The 20114-nt window shown below is 40.0% G+C and overlaps 1 protein-coding gene across 4 annotated transcripts in view; it reads right to left on the reverse strand.

Annotated features, from left to right (window-relative positions):
- PLCG2 (phospholipase C gamma 2) overlaps positions 1-18995 on the reverse strand; it is a 56577-nt gene extending 37582 nt beyond the window's left edge. The window contains exons 1-5 of one of the 4 annotated variants that reach the window (XM_088062139.1): positions 18915-18989; positions 17625-17714; positions 15107-15340; positions 2768-2908; positions 41-134 (exon numbers count right to left, since the gene is read on the reverse strand). In XM_088062139.1, the coding sequence (XP_087918265.1) occupies positions 41-134; positions 2768-2908; positions 15107-15302 (431 nt within the window). In that variant the 5' untranslated portion in view covers positions 15303-15340; positions 17625-17714; positions 18915-18989. Of the gene's footprint in view, positions 1-40; positions 135-2767; positions 2909-15106; positions 15341-17624; positions 17715-18866 lie in introns of all 4 variants that reach the window. The other 3 variants (XM_088062138.1, XM_014257144.2, XM_088062140.1) reach the window with 3 other exon arrangements.
- Between the last annotated feature and the right edge of the window lie 1119 nt (positions 18996-20114).

Genomic DNA, 20114 nt, shown 5'->3' on the forward strand with positions numbered 1-20114 from the left:
TCAATTCCCAGTCTCACAAAGTGAAAATATGTCCACGTACCTCTCTGTGATAGCAGGTGTGGGAGCACTCATGACCTCTTGATACAAGATATTCAAGCCACACAACCATTTATCAGTATCATCTTTAGAGTCAGCTGAAAAAAATAGTATGCTATGGTAAACATCAAAACAAAATCAACACATAACCAAGACATAACTTGTTTAAATAAACCCTAATATGCTGACTAACCTTTCTCTTCGATAAATCTCATTACATAGCTTCATGTTGCTACTAATAAAACTAATAAAAAACAGCATAAATTTAGGGGTAGGTAAGTTCTGACAGAAACTATCTGCTTTTAGAAGACTGTTTCTTAGAGTAGAATAGTTTCAATATTTCAGAAAAAACACTATAAAACTACTGATGAGCTCCTGTGGTAACACAATCTAAATTAATTTTCTTATCTTCTGTCTCCAAAGTGGCAAAAGCCCAGGACCTTCAAGAGCAACTTGAAGGGCATAGGCAAAAGAACTCAGTACTGTTGTAGCATAAAGCTGGTTCATTATATTCCCAGCAGCCTACAACAAAATTGCAATACACTGCCTTTTGACATAATCACCTTCTATTTATCTTAACCATGCCTCTCAACACAGATTGTTCCAGCCTAAATTTTAGCAAGACAAACAGAAAGTGAGCAATGTACAGAACTGGTGTAGTGTATATAAAACATTTTAATACAAGTCAAAAGAAGGTCTAAAATTCCTTACGTGTCCTAGCTAGAAGCCAGGTACATCTTCCTACCAACCCTGCAAATTAGTATATCACTGCTTTGTTTTGTTTAAAATTGAGTTTGCCTTTCCATTTCCCAAACCTGAAGAGTCCTTCCCATCATTTATCATGATTGCATTTGGTAATTCTTCAACCCAGCAGAAGCAAGATGAGGAACTGTGCTGGGCACAGGTTTCCCTAGGAAACACCAGCTAAGCTGAAAGAACCTTGCATGAGATGCAATCTTTACAGCCCTCAGCTGGGAGAAGTCCATTTGATTTAGCTGCCTCTCAAATTGCATGAAGGCATGCTTCAATTAAACCAGCTCTGAAAAATTATTTTCACACAGGAGCTGAAATCTTTTATCAGCCTTCAAAGCAAACCAGTTTCTCAAAAGGTGAAGATTACATTTTATTTAAACATACTTTCAAACAATGTTTTATCCCCTGAGGATGAAGCTGGAGCCCAGCCTCAGCTCCCCATGGGAATGTTTTTCAATTAGTTACAAATTTGGAAAGAACATCCACTACCACTGCCAAACCAATTCTTCTCCCAAGACAATTCTGCCCTTTATGATAACTACCATTCCCTTCAAGGAACAATTCTTTTATATTGTTTTAAGAAACCACGACAAAGCCCTTCAACAAGGAAAAGGATTTCCCCCTTAACTGAAAGTTATATCATGTTGTTCTGCATTACAGCAACAGCTCATGGTACCAAGTGTTTTCAAAGTATTGGCAGAGTCCTGTTTTGAGAACTGCCATGGGGGAAGGACTGTCAGAGGAAATCAAGCTGAAGTCCCTGGCACAGCTGCACGTAAGCACAGCCACTTACTCAAAATTTTCACAAACTTCAGTCAACAATGGTAAAACTTATTTAAAGTTATTAACGGTAATGGGTAAAGTTGTTTAAAGTTAAAAACCTCTAAGAATGGATCACAAGCAGTCTTTCATTTCAAAAGCATCTGACTGTAAAAAATTTGTCTTCTAATACTGCAATCTATAAGAAATTAATCCCATAACTAATAATAAAATAAAAGCTGTCAGTATTTAAACACTTACAAAGCATTCCCCTTTTCTCACATTAAGATTTTCCAATTAAGTTAAATTTAAATGGGTAAAGCACGTTCCTGCTCAGGACAGAGAGAACTATGACTCCAAATGAATTATCTGTATGGTTCTAAACCAATGACCCATTATAAACTTTTTAGAAATCTCTTTGTAAATTCCACTACTTAGAAATTTTATTCAGTCTGTACTGTAAAAATTTATACCTCTTTTCATTTCCAAATCTTTGGGTTTGTGACCCTGGATAATCTTGCCTGTAATAAAAAGTGCTCCAACTCTTTCTATAGATATAGGGTAAAAATTCATTTTGTTTCACACAAATCTCTTAATTTTAAATTTATCACTTTCCAATTTTATTTATGGTTCCCTAATACTTATTTAGAAGGGGTTTAGTATTATCAGGTGACATGCACACAAATAACGAAACTAAAAAAAAAAAAAGAAAATAACAAATAACAAAACACAACCCAAACTAAAACTTAATTTTTCCAAATTAATCTGCAATTGCTCATAGACAATAGGAAAATTTCTGTGATACAGCTGCAGTGTAACTTTTTATGGCTTTTATATCCAAAATCATTTTGGCCAAACTGAAAATATTAGGACAATATTCTGGCCATGCTGAAAAGCTGTCTTTAAAGAGGGCAATGTTACCTCTGCTATTCAGTGCTGAAAACCTTACTAGAGTTATTTAACCAGCAAAGTCTACCTTGCTAGAAAAAAGCAGAAATGACACTCACACAACACACCACTTGAAAGTGAAACATTCCAAATGCAGCAGGTCACAGAAAAGAAGGGCTGAGTAAAAGGTCTGGCTCCAGATTTTAAGCATCTGGTGCACTCCTGAACTGCAGAAGTTAAAACCACAGTATTCTGTGCATTCCTGTTCCATCAATATCTTTGACTTGTTCAATCGGTAGCTTTAAAGAAGAAGGAAAGAAGATAAAAGTACCTGCTAAACTTAAGGTGTTGAGGACAAACTGGGTACCATAAAAAACAGTAAAGCAGTGTTCTTCTCTGTGCCTTGCTTTGCAACGTTCAAAGTCCTTTGAATTCTTTCCTGGGCGAATTTCTTTTATTTCCATCAGATCCACTGAAAGGAAACAACATTCAATCAGTACAACTGCAGAGCTTGAAATGGTAGGATGGATAACTCAAAGTATCTATACATATATAAAATAAAAGTCATATATATAAAAACGCAGATATGTATTGGAGAAGAAATGCAAATTCTGCCAGTTTGCAAACCATAAATCCACAAATAAATAGTAACAGATGATAGTAGAACAGGACCAGAAAAAGAAAAAAAACCTGTCTTATTTTTATTATTTCACTATCACTGATTTTCCATGGACAAGATGCAGACACTTGGCCCTTTGGGTCATAGAAAATGTGATTTCACAAATGGCATTAACTCTAAGCAAGTAATTTTCCAATTGCCATGACAACTGTTCATCAGAAACTAAAAAGAAAATATACAATTCTACCTTACCCACCTAAACCACCCACATATATCTTAGCCAGCTAACCTTGCCAGCTAGTACAGTAACTGCTACTTTCAAGAAAAATATCTGAAGTAGGAATATAAAGAGAAAATCAAGCTTAATAATTAAAATGTTTGTGAGTTTCCTCATGACCAGCTCCAGAGAGATCTGTGTTATTTAACATAACCTGTTGTATCACTTTCACCTCGCAGCTCTCCAGAGAAGCACTGGAGCATGGCAGAATGGGAACCCTGCACAAGCACACACTTTCCTAAGCCAGCTCCCTTTTTTCAAACCCTTGATAAAGGGCCTGCAGAACAGGAGTGAGACAGCACTGAAATAGAAATATGTGTGCTCTCAAGATAAGATACTTATTAGAAAACTGAGGAAGTGGTTTTGCTCTGCCTGTGGACCAGAGAAATAAACAGCTCTTTCCACTTCTGGACAGTCTTGACTTATGAGCTACAGGACAAAGAGTGAAGAAAAACATTTCATGGCTGCTCTTGAAATGTGTTTATCAGACCTAGCAAGATCCAAGGAAAACAGCTGAGGGTTTTTGTCCATGCATTTAAGAATACCACAATATAAACCTCCTATTTCAAATGAGCACCTCACTCATCAATAAAAGAACACCATTAACAACATAATGAAACAGCAGCTCTATTGCCAGATGAGGGTGAGCTGAACAATGGTAAAGCTTCCACCTGTGTAATGCTCATTTCTATGATGCCAACATGGACAGACAAGCAAAGAAGTTAATAAAAAAAATCCTGAGAATGAAACATTAATTCATCTTGGAACTTCTTATTTTCTGCAAAGTATCCCAGGCCAAACTTCTACCAGACACTCCTCACAGTCATTAAACAACTTACATTGTAAAAATGAGACCTCAAAGGTTAACCTGAACTAATCATAGGATATAAGCATCTTTCTTAAATGAATTTTTCCAAGCATCATTATTCTCAAGGTAGAGGTTTTAATGCCTCAGCCTCCCTCTCAAACCACAAAAACATCTCCTAAGATCTGCATATCTGATTGGCCAAGACCCCTAAATTTAGATGCAAACTTCTAAAATAAATTCGCATTATGCCTATAAGTGAATGACCAGGAACCAAAAGCTCCTAATGACTCTGATCCCCTTACCATTCAGAGTCTCACTCAGATCCCTTAAGATGCATCCAAATTACCATCCTAAATGTCACCATCTAAAAAAGTAGATTTTAAGCCACAAATTTACATTAATAACAACAGAGAGGAATCAGAACACAGACACAGAAAGTACCCAAATGGAGAGGGGAGGAGGTTACATGGCTGCAGTAAATGGCATGGGACTGCACACCAGGCTGGCTTATTCTAACCATTGCAACCCCAGTCACCTCTTCTGCTTTCCCTTCACTCAACAAATCCCTGCTGAAAAACACAGTTTTAACTTGGAAGTGAATCACACCTTTCCTTTCAGACTCCTTTAAATCCACACACACAAACAACACAACAAAAGGCCCTCTCAAAGTACAAATTAGAAGCAGTGATAAAAGAGATTTCACAACCTGCATTGCTGTTGTCATTTCCAGGGCTCTTACCTCACACTGACCTCTGAAATAAGCACACAAATTTACTCAATGTCTCCTCTCAGTTACACACACTCACTACAGTCCTTCTCCTTGCATTACAGCCTTTCAACACCACCATCCCCTTCTGCACCAACCTATCTATATACATAGTGGCACAACAATTTTTGTATGCACAGACATGTTATTGCTTCTCCAACTGGTTTTTCAGAAAGAGTTTAGCGTGTACCCTAATTGCTAAACATTCAGTAAATAGAGGAATGGTTCAGCAAGAGAAGAAAATTGGGTGAAATGGAGGAGAAAGAAATATTTATATTAAAAAACTCAAATTCAAAATTTAACATCCCTATTATTTTCAGGCAACATATTCTATACATCCTACAAAATCTGGGCAATATATCATTATGTTTCCTTAGAAAATAAATGAAACAGGTACAAAACACAAGTTTTATTAAACATTCTTTAGCTTTTTACAGAAATAAAGACATAATACACATTATAGTGTCAGAAAATGAATATAAACTACCTGTATGTATTTTAATTACATCTCAAAGTGTTGGTTAGGATGTATTACTCTACATTACTGAAAGAAAAGCCAATGTAGAGAATCTAAGGGAGAAAAGAGAAATATGAACACCAAGCATTAATTCTGGTCTTGCACTAAGCTCTGCCTTCTCCACAGGTGGTCTGGAGTCACCTCCACATGAAGCCCAGTAACTCCAGAATGGCTGTTACCATTCAACTATGTCAACTATATCAAGAAAGGAGCAGACCAGAAAAAACTGCAACATGTTTCAGACTCAAATTAGTAAATCAACTGTACCAACTTAGTTGTTACGCAGTTACTGTGAACTTTTTGCAGCACAATCTGTCGCTGAACAATTAAAATGTAATTTCATACCCATGCCAGATCTGCAGACACAGCACTTCAGACACGCTATCTTTGTACTGCCTTGAAGTACTGGAGCTTTCCTCCTTCTCAATCCCACATGGAAATTGCAGAGCCATATCCTGCCCTGGCTTCACAGACACATATTCCTGGGGCCTGATACACCCAAAAAACAGACCTGGACAGATACATCTTGCAGAGTCAAATCAAATCCAATACACTTGCAGGTGTAATTTCCACAAGAAAGGTGAAAGAAGATTAAAACATTCCCTAAGAAAACATGAGTCAAAGTATGCTCTGTAGAGAAATTGACTCACACTGAGCAAGACAAGGATAGCACACCTCCAGCACAGCCAGTCCCCAGCCAATGAGTTTATACAAGTCTACTGCCACTCTAAAACCCACAATTAGTTTACATTTCATCCATTCCTTTAGGTGACTATTTCCCCAGGTTGAAAGGATCTCCTTAGCAGCCTCATAAGTCACAGATTGATTCTGACAACTCCCTCAAGTGGCTCTTGAAGGAGACCAGACTCCAAGGCACCTTCAATTACCAAACTGACTCAGGCTCTGATCTGGACATGTATTCAAGGCAGTTCAGAGCCTGAAGCTGCCAAACTTCAGCCCCTGCTGCTGTGTTATTGTTTAGCAAATCAGTGAATTCAATGGATCATTACACTACTACATACATTCTTTCCTAATACTGCACAGATTAATTGCTCAGTGCCTTCCAGGGCACCTGACAGAGCTCTTTACTGCCATGAACTTAACAATTAACTTTTGATCCTCAACATCTCCACTGATCTCCTTTCAAATAACTGTGCAGCAGTGATCATGTTCAGTCACACGCTTGCAGGTCCAAATTCCTATTACATTTCCTTCAGTCACACTCGGAGGTAAATGGTAAAACAGACCCTGAATTTCAATACAGCAGGTGCTGTGCAGGCTAAGGGGAAGACATGATACAAGATAGCCAAAGGTAGAAAACTGTGTCAAGAGGAGAACTACAAAAAAACATTACATTGTTATGCACAACACAGTGCTCCTCATTGCAGGAGGGAACCAGCAGGGCTGTTCAAAGAGAGAGAAGTTCTGGCTCTGTCTGCCACGATGGTGACCCACCAGCCACCTCTGGGTGGGAACACAACCATCCAGCACCTGAACAGACAGGTGGGTTAGGGAACAGACCCTGCTGAAAACCAGACAGTGCTGCCAGCAGAGCAGCTTCTGTGAGCTAGAAGTGTCCATCTAAATTCACTGGAGGAAGGCAAGTTTGCAACACCTTTGGTCAAGTCAGGTAATGTTAGGTTGGAACATCAGGCTGATTGTATATAAATGCATGGGCTGCCAACCCATCAAGGTACCCTTGATAGAAAAGTCTACATTAACAGTAAAAGTTTACCTAAATCTGCCACTATGGACTACAGAGTTCTGTAAGATAACATTCCTGATTCAAAGCCCAGATTCCCCAGGAGTCTTTCAGTATCTGTGGCCACAAATGGTGCTCGGATCAGAGCTCAGTCATGTACTTAATGAAGGAAAAGAAAAAGCCTACAGAGAGATTCAGAGGAAGCTTACAGAGTGAGAAATCATGCTGTGAGCATTATTTTAGTAAGTTTCAAGATGGCTTAAGGGAAACTACTGGCAATGTTTTGAAGAAAATAAGGGACTCTGACCACCCAAGCAGTGTGCACCAAGACATGGGCCATTCTCTCTATGAATATAATTGCATTTTCATATGTATACATGTATAGCAACATTCTGCACTCAGAAATAGATTTTTTTTCCAAAAATTTGCATTACAAAATATTCCAAAGTAGGTTTCATTTTAGAAAGGCAGAAACTGCCCACTGCAACAGAGGCTGTGTGCAAATGAGTGGCCAGTGAATGAAGAAAGCCTTTAGTATCCTTTTGCAAATGTACTTCATGGTGTACATTCACAGCTCTGCTCTCACTTCTGCAGAATTAAATATTAACTACCCAAGGTGTGTTTTAACAGCCTCTTTTTTTCTGAGCAGCAAGGAAATACAAATCGTATGTGACTCTAGAGGGAACAGGTGAGGCTCCTCCCAGAAAGCAGAAATGTCCTGCAGCATGGCAGTCCAGATTTGGCAGGGAAAGAAATTCAGCTCATATAAACAGAGATGTTTACTGAGACATTCAGCAGCCCAAGGAAGTCATTACAGATAAGCCACAAAACTTCTGAAAACACAGTTGCAAGGATGAAACATGAGAGACAGTGTGGTGCACCTTGAGAAAGTACCCGTGAGTACTTTTCCAAGGGGTCCTCTGGGGATTTAGCTGAGTGACTGACATAAGGTTTAGAGAAGTGCACCTTTTTAAACCCACAAGGTTTTACATAATCAGATCACACAGGCATGTACAGTAACAACAAATTACTACTAAATTCATAACTTCTCACTGGATTGCTCAGTACAGCACTGTTAAAGTGCTTCCCAGTTTGAGCTCTGAATTCAAGGGGCTGTACACCCGGCTACTGTTTTCATATTAAAAATTAAAGGACACCTCCACAAAATGGCATAAGAATAGGGTAAAATGTATGTATGTGCTCGTAAAAGTTTACATTCTGCTCCATGCAACAAAACAAAACAAAAATGTTGGCATATAAACCTGACTTTGGGAAAAAGATGGAGCACCTACATCTCACACTCACTTTCATCAACCAATTCAGGGGTGCTGGGGTTGTGTACTTCCTTCCATCCCTGTTTTGCTGCCTGGCCATGACAGGAAGTCTGGTCGTTGTAAGCATCAGACATTGCAGAACTGAGCTGCTAAAGGGAAGACATAATTTGAAAAGAGCTAGAGGCTACACACGTTCATTTTTTCATTTGACCACAGAAACCAAGCTTCATGTACTCAGCTGAAGACTTACATAAAGATCCCCCGGCTAATAACTGAAATACAGCCATTTCAAAACACACCAAAAAAAGGTGAATTTTAATGTTCCTTTACTCCATAAAGATCAAGAAGTGGATTCACTTTACAATGACATATTGTTCTTTAATAGGAGTCAGTATACAGAAAGCAAATGACAGAGCAGAGACACAGGGTTTTAAACCTGAGTTAAGTTTATTTATTACTTTAAGTCTGAAACAGTAAGGAAATTCAGACAAAAATTCTTCTAACAGTAAGGAAAACAAAGGTCCCTACTAGAAATCAGCAAGATCAAGTCCAGTATTCAAGCCAAATTAAGCATTTATTTTACACCCCTCACCAGAATACAGAGATGCTCATCACTTCTCCCAGAGCAGTGGATCTGTATATGCTTATATCATCATTTAGATCTGTAAATGTTTATATCACCTTCTCCAATGAGGAAAAAAAATAGAAAAGTTTTCCACCACATAGAATTTATATTGATATTAACAATTCTACTAAATAAATGACTCAGCTGTTTAACATGTAGAAAAAAAATCAATGCTTAAGAATGTGAGCCACATGCATGAACACTCTCTTAGGTGTTAGTTTTTGAAGTTCCCCAACTTCAACTGACATCCAAAAGGATACACAGCATCAAAATTTGTTCTCTTTGGCAGTCATTTTAGCAAAGATCTTAAAAGCCACATTATCAAAATTTAATTTAAAGGCAAAGACGCCGCTAGATAAAATTCACAAAATCAAACAATGAAGACAAGAAATCCTAGTCCTTGTTAGGTAGAACAGCACTGCTTGTGGCAACACACAGTAGGTTGCCACTAAATTAAACTAGAGATCCCTGCATTTCCCCTCACCCTGTCAATTGAATGTGGCCTGACCTGGTGCTGTTATCTGTGCAGCCCTATTACAGATGCACTGCTTCTATAATGAGCTTTGACCAATAAATATCCAGGTGCAACATTTGGTCAAAACTAGTGATTCCTGCTTCGCAGTGTAACAAAGCACAGTATAATCTTACAGATTGAGAAAAAACAGAGCAGCTCCCACAGGTTCTAATTCTATTTGTAACATGAATTTACTAAGCCTGTTTTTAGTTTCCATACTCCCTTTACCTGTGAAACATGAAAATTCAATTTCATTTTATGCTTGAGTTTTTTTAATCATGTTCTAGAGAACAAATTCTGTAAAATCTCCCCTTTTCAGCAGGGAAGAAAATCTCAGGTGAACTTAACACTTGATGTTTTCTGTAGGTTAAATGAAAAATCAGTAATGCTAAATTACTTTTAGATGGCAAATTTATTTTAGAAGTGGTCATTTTTTCCAATAAATTCTGGGAAAATATTACACATAAAACTAGAGCAGTGAGACAATGTGAAATGAGCAGTGCACATTAATTCTCAAATAACATGTTATGCACTGTCAAACATAGGCTTCTGTTATAAATGAAAAAAAAGATACAAGATAGTCCTATTGCACTAATAAAGGTCTGGGCTGCAAAAAATAGAAATGGCTACTATTGTACTGTGGTGTGTCATGAGCATCAAAAGCTTCAGTTTAAGTACAGCCTTTATTCCTCTGCTTCACAATTTTGCAATTACATCGACATGATGTCTGCATCTCTGCCATTCCCCAATCCAGGCACTTCATCCTCTGAGAAAGTTTTCAGAATAAATTAATACTAACATTTCTCTTCCCTTTTCTCTTTCACCCTTACCTACACCCTGACCTCTCACCCTGCATACAGAAGGAGCAGTTTCACAGCTGATATATAACTTTTTCTAAATATGGCTCTCTGACACTTTAAAACTATTCCTTGTTATGAGCTTGCACAATTAAATTGTCATTAGATATTTTTATTATGGAGTCTTTTGCAATAAATAAAGAACATGAAAAATAAAGGGGATCTTTCTTGTCCAAAAATTAAGGGATTAAAATATGATTTATATCATTTTACAAAAGCAGGTCACCTCTTCACGCAAAAAAAAAAAAAATCCTAGGTATTCAAAAACAGAAAAATCATCTTCTGTCCTCAAATAGAATCTTCCTTGAAATGAGCATGCTTGTATTACAGAGAATCACACACTTGCACATTCAAGGATGGCACTACAGATTTCTGACAGTATAAATTCTCCTGGCTGTGACTCATCCCTTCACTCAAGGGATTCTTGGAAGAATATGCAGAAACTCACACATTTTCCAGTGACTAATCCAACTCTAGTGACTGTGAGCTTTCCCTTAATAACTGTCCTGAAAGCACTTTGCATCTGACAAAGAATGGAATATCCATAACGGATCAGCTTCCTGGATATTTACACCTCACCACCTGCTTGCTCTACAAGCTTAAATATCATAACTTTGGGCCCTAATTTATTCATGTGCATATAAATGCTGTACCACAATTTGGGAGGCCTCATTTGGGAGTTCTGGAATGTCCTCTCAGACAGCAAACCCCAGGTGACACAGCCATGTCTTAGCAGAGTCCTGGCAAATCCTGCCCTCCCTTGGCCACCTCTCCCTTCCCCTCTGCCTGTCACTGTTGTCCCAGTGTGCACAACACCCCTCCAGTGTGGCCAGCCTGGGACAGTCTGAGGTGGGGAGAACCAGCTCCCGGTGTGTGTGACCCAAGGGCACCCATCCAGGCACAAACACAGTTGTAAAGGTTAAACCCACAACAAAAATACCCAGCAGAACCAAAAGGAGGCAACACACTGCAACAGACCATGCTGGTAAGTCACAGCTTCAGTTACCCACCCAATCAGGGATTCATTTCTGCAAGAAAAGGGTTCATTACAGATAAAACAAGAAATTCCTCTGTACAAGGAAACCAAACTTTCCCTCTGTCTAGCAAAAATAAGTTCATTCTCTCAAATGCCTGTCTGGGTAGACAGGTGAGACTAACCTTGGAATTTAACTGCTTAACACTGGGCAGTGAAGACATCACCTCAAACTTATGTCATGCACAATCAGAAATACAGTGCCTCTTGATCTACTGTTGAAATAGCATATCCTTCTCTAAAGGATGCAACCAACCTGTGTTCTTTCATTTAGGGGGAAATACAGAGGTTTCTGTCCAGGTCCTTTCTGTTAGAAATTCCTTTTGTATATGGCAACTCCAGTCTCTCAAAAGGTCAATGTAAAATCTCCAGTACTTGGACACTGTGTGATCTGGTCCACACAATAAAGACAAAGATTGTTTAAACTGGATTTCCTACTCTTTGTAAATCCTCACTTCTTACCACACCAAAGACCTGGATGTAGTAAGAGTTTTCTGAAGTTTCTCATCCAAAGAAACACATCTGCACTGAGCAGGAACGAGCCTTAATTTTAGCAACTCTTTCACTCTATTCTAAACAGATATGCTGGCAGGTTTCCAACAAAAGGGGCCTTTTCATGAGAGATCCAATTTAAAATACACAGCAGTGCCACTTTTGGGCCCATGGGGTTGTGTAAATATTTATTGAAGTATAGCTAATCCTACATCTCTCCCTTGCCCTGGTCAATTTATTCCAGAATAAGAATAGCTACCTTTTTGTTATTGTGAGACTTAACTTAAATCACTCCCAAAATAATATCAACCAAATTTGATAAAGATTATTGTAGTAATTATAACCAACTCTGGTTTAAAGGAATTTGAGTGTTCTTCAAACATTTACAGTCCATCAGCAAGAAAACCAGCACTATGACATCCAAAATTCCCAACACTACACAGGGCAGTTCAGGAGAGAAAAAAAATAGTTTTTGCCTGCTCTCCAAAGGGAGACTATTAAAATAAAGTACAAAAGTTGGACTCCATCTTCACTATTAGCAGCCTATTTTTGTGTCCCAAAGTTAAAGAACTCTCCTCACTATCTGATTTAGAAACACAAACCCACAGCAGATGCAAACATTGAGTTTTCTGCCTTCTGTAAAAAGCAGTTGCCAAACTTGAGTTAAAATAGCACACACGGAACAGGAAACCATCTTAACTTTGGCACTAGTACTGAATATTAATTCTTTTTGGACTGACACACACACAAATAGCAACCATTAAGATCACCTCATGAATATGAGGTTTTGTACAGCATAAGTTAATATAATATTTGAGATTCTCTACCCTCAACTGCTTAAAAAAAAACAAAAAAACCAAAATATGTGGGTTTTATTTGTCACAAAGCCAACACAATCCACCAGCATATATTTGGGGTCATTCATATATCCATGTATATTCAAGAGGCTGCTCTATTCAATTATCGAATAGGAAAGCTCCATCATTTTTCCAATTTTCAAGCAAAAATAAAGCCTGAGTCTCAGTCAAAAGAAGCAACATACAAATAACTAACTAAATAAATAAAATAGTTCCTTCCTCTTCAGCAAAAACACTGTCAGCAAGCTAAAACTGCAGTGACTTTCACTTCTAGTACACCAGATACGGTTCATGGTGGGTTGGAACAACTGTTCGTATCATATTCTGGAACAATACCTGCAAAATACAGCTTGTTGGGGCAGATTCATTGCTTTTTAAGACAATAAAACAATATTTTGCTTATTTGTGCTTTAGACTAGGGACATATTTTCAGACCTAAAGTTCCCATTGTTATACACATCACTGAAGCGTTGCTCAATTAAAAAAACTACTACAGCACTACAATTTTTGTGGAGATGCAGATGGCCTTTGGCTAAGTCACAGGCCTGGAGCAACATTCCCTATTCTAGCAATGGCTACCTGGGGATCTGGAAGCCAAGTCATTACCCTGCTGGATCACCCAGGTTTAAGAGTCAAATTACAATATTCACCTTCTTTTAAAAGCATCAAAATCCTTCCATAAAGCAAATGAGTTAATTTATTACCACAAACACACACCACCCCCAGAAAGCTTGGATAAAAGGTGATTACAAGACAGGACTGAAAAAGCTGACCCCAACATCTGCAATGCACAGTCCGTTCAGCTTTAAATTTGTCCCCTCTGGGCAAATGGCTACAACAAGACTTCAACACACAGTCAGAGATTGGCCGGAAGACTCTGAGGTCTCCTTCCCTCACTGAAGTGGTTATTTGCTGCTATGTTTTAATCTTATTGCTCTGTGTGCAAACCCAAGGCTTTATTTGCTAAACAATATTCAAGCACTGCTCTCATAACTGAATTCTACATGCCCTCTCAGGACTACTTTTTTGGCACAGTACCAGCAATACACTTGTACTTGCATTCATACACATCATTATAGGAAAAGATAATTACCCTCATCTGTCATGTAAGAAACTGGGACAATGAAAGATTGTGATCCAGAGTGCCTGTTAACTGAGTGTCCAGATCTGTTTGCTTTTCCCCAGAATATTGAATAAAACCATATTTTCACCACTAGTGATAAAAAAAATCCTCCCAGACAACCAGACTTTATTTCCACTATCCAGTAGAAATATTTCCACATATCCAGTTGCAGGTCCAGTCTCCACAAGGAATGAGACAGGAATCAATAGAAACAGTAGCAGAGATTTAACACTTTTATGTCAGGAGCATGATGAAAAACTGCTCAGACAATCCCAAAATCATGCAAATTCTCCGTGCCTCTCTTTGCAATCTTACAGACTAATATAAGATTAATGCATTTACCAAAAAAAATCAAAATCTTCTAAAAATCCACACCTCAACAGACCAATAACTGATTCTGGGATTTCAGACATACTATTCAATTCCTTTATTGAGGACAAACACTACTTAGCAGCTGTAGAGTAAAATCATGCTCACAATATTTTTTTAAAAGTTACTATATAATCATATGCAAGCACTGCAATTGCATTGAGCAAGACAAATCACAGAAAGCCCAGGCTGAGCTTTCCTGGCATCAGTTGTGTTCATAAGAACTGAGGACTAGTCTGACTTTATTCTTCTATTCTAGTTTTTGCAGCCCTATCTAGCCTTACATTCCCCTTCTATTCCCCAACCTTGTTATAAATAGTGGGTTTAGTCAGTTTCCATATCAACTCAAGAGACAATACCAACTCAGGGCCTTGAAACCACTTCATATCTCACAGCTTCATCCTCCTAAGTCATTGGTACTTTACAGTAATGGTCCTAAATAATGACTTCCATCCTGAGACAGCAAATTGCCCCAAAAAAACCAAAGTGTGAATTCAGTTTCCTTGTATTTGAAGGTGTTTGGTTAGTTCTTTTTTTTTTTGGAGAGAAGTAGTAAAGAATAATTACTCATTTGAATTTGTAAGACATAATGATGGAAAACAGTCTGTCATATTCAAAGATGAAACTTTGAGAACAAGACTAAGGATAAAAGCATGTTAATCATATTTAAGTAGTTTCTTCATCTACATTACAACAATTCAAAGTATCTCAGCAAATTTCCAAACTCTTTCAGCCAAAATCTTCATCATGTTAAAAAAAGGCTTGTTAAGTTACTATTTGACAAGTACATCAATTTATTAGTAACTCCAAGTTCAGGTACACATTATAAATACTCACAGAAACCTTCAATCTTGTCAGCTGTCTTGCTCCATGCTACCTGCCTGGTTTCCATTATGACTTGAATAGTCCTCCTTTCTGGGCTACCCTTCTTAAGACTGAATATTGTCATAACAGTTCCCAGTTCCAAGGTCCTTTTAATCTGGCTCTTCTCATACTCAGGCAGCACTCCATAGTCTACGTTCTTTCTGGGCATTTTTTCTTCTTAATCAAACTTTTATGGTCTTCAATGTCCTAAAGAGAAAAAAAATATAAGGAAGGGAGAAAAATCAATATTTAAAAGAGCATTTTCATTTCTTTAAAGAACACATTTATGTAGCTAGATGCCTAACAGAGACTCCTGCCCATGCAAATGCAAGGCAGGTACATGGCCAACATTAACCCTTGCTGGTTTATCCTGAAAGGAGGCACAAACAGCCTTCACTGAGGGCAGTTCCAGCAACACCAGCTTGTGTAAACTCTTGCACTGTATTAGAATTTAAACCTGGATGAGACCTACATGAGACTGTAAAGCAGGTAAATTTTGAGAACTGTATTGAAGGGAAAACATGAGTAATACAAACACTGAGGCGCTGGCAACATCTAAACATCAATTTTGCACTTTTAAAACTTCATGGTTCTGTTTCTCCTACACAGTCTGCCTTTCCTTACCCACATGTTGGGTGACAGGTATTTGTGTGCATGCACTTGGGACACATCTTGGCACAAAACAGCCAAAGGAGGGATGTGTACAGAACATATCTCACAAATGATAGCAAGTTTCTGTGCTCTCCGGTCTCCCACATCCCACATTAGCATCAAACAGCTAATTACAAGCTTGCCTACTCCTCAGTGAGATTATTTACAAAGACAATGGCCTGAAACCAGCTCTTTCACCCATGGATGAGTATCATCATCACACAAGTCGCAGGGGCTGCTGTGACACAGCTCCCAGCCATCCCCCTTAACCCCATCCCTGAGCAGGACAGGTTTAAAGAAGCTCTGTGCATGCAGCCACCAGCCAAGGCGTCTCCTCTGCTTCTCTTCCTCTCTCCTCAGACCACTGCTCTCCATCACAAGCAGTTTCAGTTTCTGTGTTCATGGCTAATTTGACCGTGGCACTTCTCGCTTCCCTTTCCTAACTTCTGCCAGCCCTCACCCCCTCAGCCCGTGTCACTGTCTCCTGACTGCTCTTCGCTGCTCCCTCTCATTAACAGCACTCAATTGCCTTTGAACATCATGTCACCAGCTGCTTTAGGAGCGATCTCTCTGACTCTGAAGCTGTCCGGTGCAATCCTTCAAATCTCTTTTTGAATTCTACCACTTCAATAAACACTTTTTGTTTTTTTCGAAAGTTAACAGAGAAGCCACAAGAGTCCCTTCTTACCTCTACACTGCCAACCATGAGTTTGAAGTGCCCTGCAGCAGGAACAACTCCGTGGTTTGCAAAATATTATATACATTATTTAGTGTTCTATATTGGCTTGTTACAGTAATAAAGAAAATGGAGTGTTCTTTCCTTATACTACTGAAAAAAATTATGTTCCCCAATCCTACAACTGGGAGGGAGTGAACAACTTTGAAGTATTGTAAGCAACAGCAGATTTATTATTTTTTGGCCATAATCCTTGATGATCCTTTTAGACTACCTGAAAATAATCAGATAATCATTTAAATTATGACAGGCCTGAACCAAAAAGACAGTCATCTTGCTACAATGATTTGTTAAAATATGAAATCAAAGGAGGAAAAAATAAAAAATTAAATTAAAATCTTCAAACAGTGTCTGTTTTCTGACAAAAAAAAAAAGGAACCCTGTCTTCTCACTTTGCTCTTTTCATTAAAAATCATAATAAAACATATATGCTGTGATCTGGGACAACGTTTAAGCATTTGTGCAACATTACACTGAATAATAAAAAACTGAACTTTTAAACGAGTATAGTTTTTCAAGAGATGATAAAAAAATATACATCAACTCCGCCTTTTACAGTACAAGGTATAGCTGTTACAGGAAATGTGATTTAGAAAAACAAGAGAAGAAGTTTCTAAATTCAGCTATTTAATGAAGGGCAATGCAGCAGGTTTTTTGAGAGATAACTCCTTTAGTACAAAGGAACTGCCTCTCAGAGGTGGCTTCTTAAACAGTTTCTGTTGAATATAATATACTGGACTTCCCCTTTTAAAGGAGCTCTTTCTCCTGAAACTAGAGAAAACAGTGGATTTAATCTAACTTCAAGTTAAGTTTTAAGCCAAGTTTTTGACTTAAGGTGGAAAGAATATTGCAATATTTGATCAACCTAACTGACCACTGTTTTGGCTACCTGCTCCAGTTTAAGAGTAGCATCACAGAGAGCTGCCTAATAGTAAAAGAACTAACAGAAGCCCTTGGCATTAGAACTTCAAACATCAGGAGCTGTCTTACCCACAGGTGCCCCTCAGCCTTCCTTGCACCCATCACTGCACAACTGTTTGAATTAACAATCTTTCTACCCATTCATGCAGCAGAATTCTGTGATGACCTTCACCACCCCATTACCTGGATGCCTCTAGCCCAGCAGAGTGTGAAATACAAGATGCTGTGTGTAACAGAAGCATCACCGCTCTTCTGCTGAGAAGTTACTTAAGCCTGCATTGGAAAGATCCAGCATCACTTACAGGACTCAGAAAGAGAGTTAATAATCATCAAAACATGCCACAAGATCTAGCTCAGACACAGACATGACTCTTTCCCTTTGACTGTAGGAATTACAGGAGCTAAATTTTGAAGGCGTCCTGTACCATATGAAAAACCTAGATCACTTGTTAATGTTTGTGTAAGACTTGTTTTGATAGGTTTTAATTGAAAAGCCTGATATGTACTAAAAAGTCTAAAATACACCCTGCAAGTGACTAAGTGAACATGGACATAAAAAAAAACAACCAAATCCAAAAACTGTCTACTCAGTTTTACTTCATCTACTTCAGACTTTAACAAACAAACCCTTCTTAGCAGATCAGTGTACAGCTTGTAACTCTCTTCGTGATAACACAGAAAGGAAAAACTAGAAAAGTCAAGTTATAAATGTATCAGCTAGTGAAGAATATCTCAGATAATCACTGATGAATCCATAGTCTGTTATAATTTCACTCATATGACACAGCAGGTGCTTTCCAGACACAGAAAGTTAACCAAGAAGTGCAGTCCAAAGTTTGCCACCAGCCAATTTCTAAATTTTTCCATGTGCTCTGGGCATTGCAAAAGGTTTGTTGCATCCTCTGCCCTGAGCTGTGCCTTTGGATTTAGGACATCACCTCACCAGATGGATACCCACCAGTGACACTAGGGCAGTACCACAGCACTAATAATGAATAACAACTGATGCACGGCCCTTGCGATGCAGCTGCTGCCCGCAGAGTCCTGGGCCGGGCGGGGCGAGCAGGGGAGCGGAACCACGGCAAGACGGTGCCCACCTGCCCCAGCCAGGCAGGGCCCTCAGCCCGGGCAGGGCCATGGCGCTGTCAGGCACTGCCACACTGCCAAGGTTTCCTTCCTTCTTCTCCGTCAGGCTGGGCTGAGGCTGGGCCCGGCCGGACACAAGGTGCGGTGTGGCAGGGCCACCTCAGGGAACCCCTGGACTCCTTCATCCCCTCCAGCCCAAGTGCTCGCGGCCCCCTGGCACGACGGCCCCTCACCCTTCGCTGCACCCCGGCCCGACCCCCGACCCCGCGCATCCCCCGCCTGCCCTCCCCAGAGCCTCCCTCACACCGGACTCGCCGCCCCGCCCCAGCCCCGCGGCACCTGCTGCTGCTGCTGCTGCTGCTGCTGCTGCTGCCGGGCCGCCCTCACCTGCGCGGCGGCTCCGGGCGGCGGCGGGACAGTGCCGGGGCTGCCGCTGCTCCCGCGGCGCCTCTCGGGGCTCTGCTTCTGCCGTCACCGGGAAGGGGCGGCGCCAGCTGACCCCGCGGCCACCCCTCAGCCCCGGGACACCGCCCCTGCCCTGCCGCGCCCCCGCAGCGCCGGAGCGGGACCGGGACTCCTGGGGATTCCGAGCCCCGGGGCTGCTGTCGGGAAGAGCTCCCGGCTGGCGCTGTCCCCGCAGGGCCCCGGGCCCACAGCCGCCCCCTGAGGCGCGGTGTCCCCTGTGCCAGGGCCGGCTGTCCCGCCGCTCGGAGCTGATGTTCTGCTCGTCTGGGGAGGGTGGGTGAGCCTTAGGAAAGGGCTGTACAACTTCAGTGTCGCTGGAGTTACCTTGTCAAGTTAAAGCTGACTCCAAATGATCTGCTGCAATTGTATCGCGGTTTAGGAGTGGCAATGCTAAAAGTGTTTCCCAGATTGGGATTCCGAAGAATTGTGGTAGGACGATATCCTGCTTGCAGATCAAGCCCTGGTACAGACATTCAACTTGATGTATCAGTCTTGCCCCAGACCAATTTGATAAATCTAGGGAAAATTCCTACACCCATAGGCAGGATGGCAAGGTCATCACAGGGAACAAGTCATGCCAGTTCAGCAGATACCGAAACAAATGCCCAGAAACCAAAGCTAGGGGTGCCACAGTATTTGCAGGGAAGATTTTGTCCATTTCTGCAAGGGCTGTGCCGTGTTACAATGGCAGGTCCTGTATTCCAAATGCTGATTCCCAAATGGAGATAAAGAATTATCTCCTCTCCTTCCAATACTGGTGGTTGGCACAAGGGGATGAAAAGCAGAGGTCTTTTAACAGTGATCTACTCTATTGAGAGGAAAAATCGTTTTCCATAATTTCAGTCAGCAATATAAATGGTTGAACAAACATTAATTGAATTTCACCCTATATGTGCAGAAAATACTGAAACAAAATTATACCTGCAATGGGGTTCTGCACCACCAAATGCCACCAAAGGTACTCCCTAGCTACACAGGAGACGAAAATGTCAATTGTGTCCAGGTATTCTGTAGGAGCAATTTGGGAAACTCTTCCCAAAGGCAAACTAACAAGACTTTATCAGGGTCAAAAGTATCAAAGGGGTTTCAAATCAGTATGACCTATCAGAAAAGAACTGAAGA

Source organism: Pseudopodoces humilis, chromosome 14 (assembly GCF_049639895.1).
Source record: "Pseudopodoces humilis isolate 2021_Gansu_Grassland_sample_001 chromosome 14, ASM4963989v1, whole genome shotgun sequence".
NCBI classification, from domain to species: domain Eukaryota; kingdom Metazoa; phylum Chordata; class Aves; order Passeriformes; family Paridae; genus Pseudopodoces; species Pseudopodoces humilis.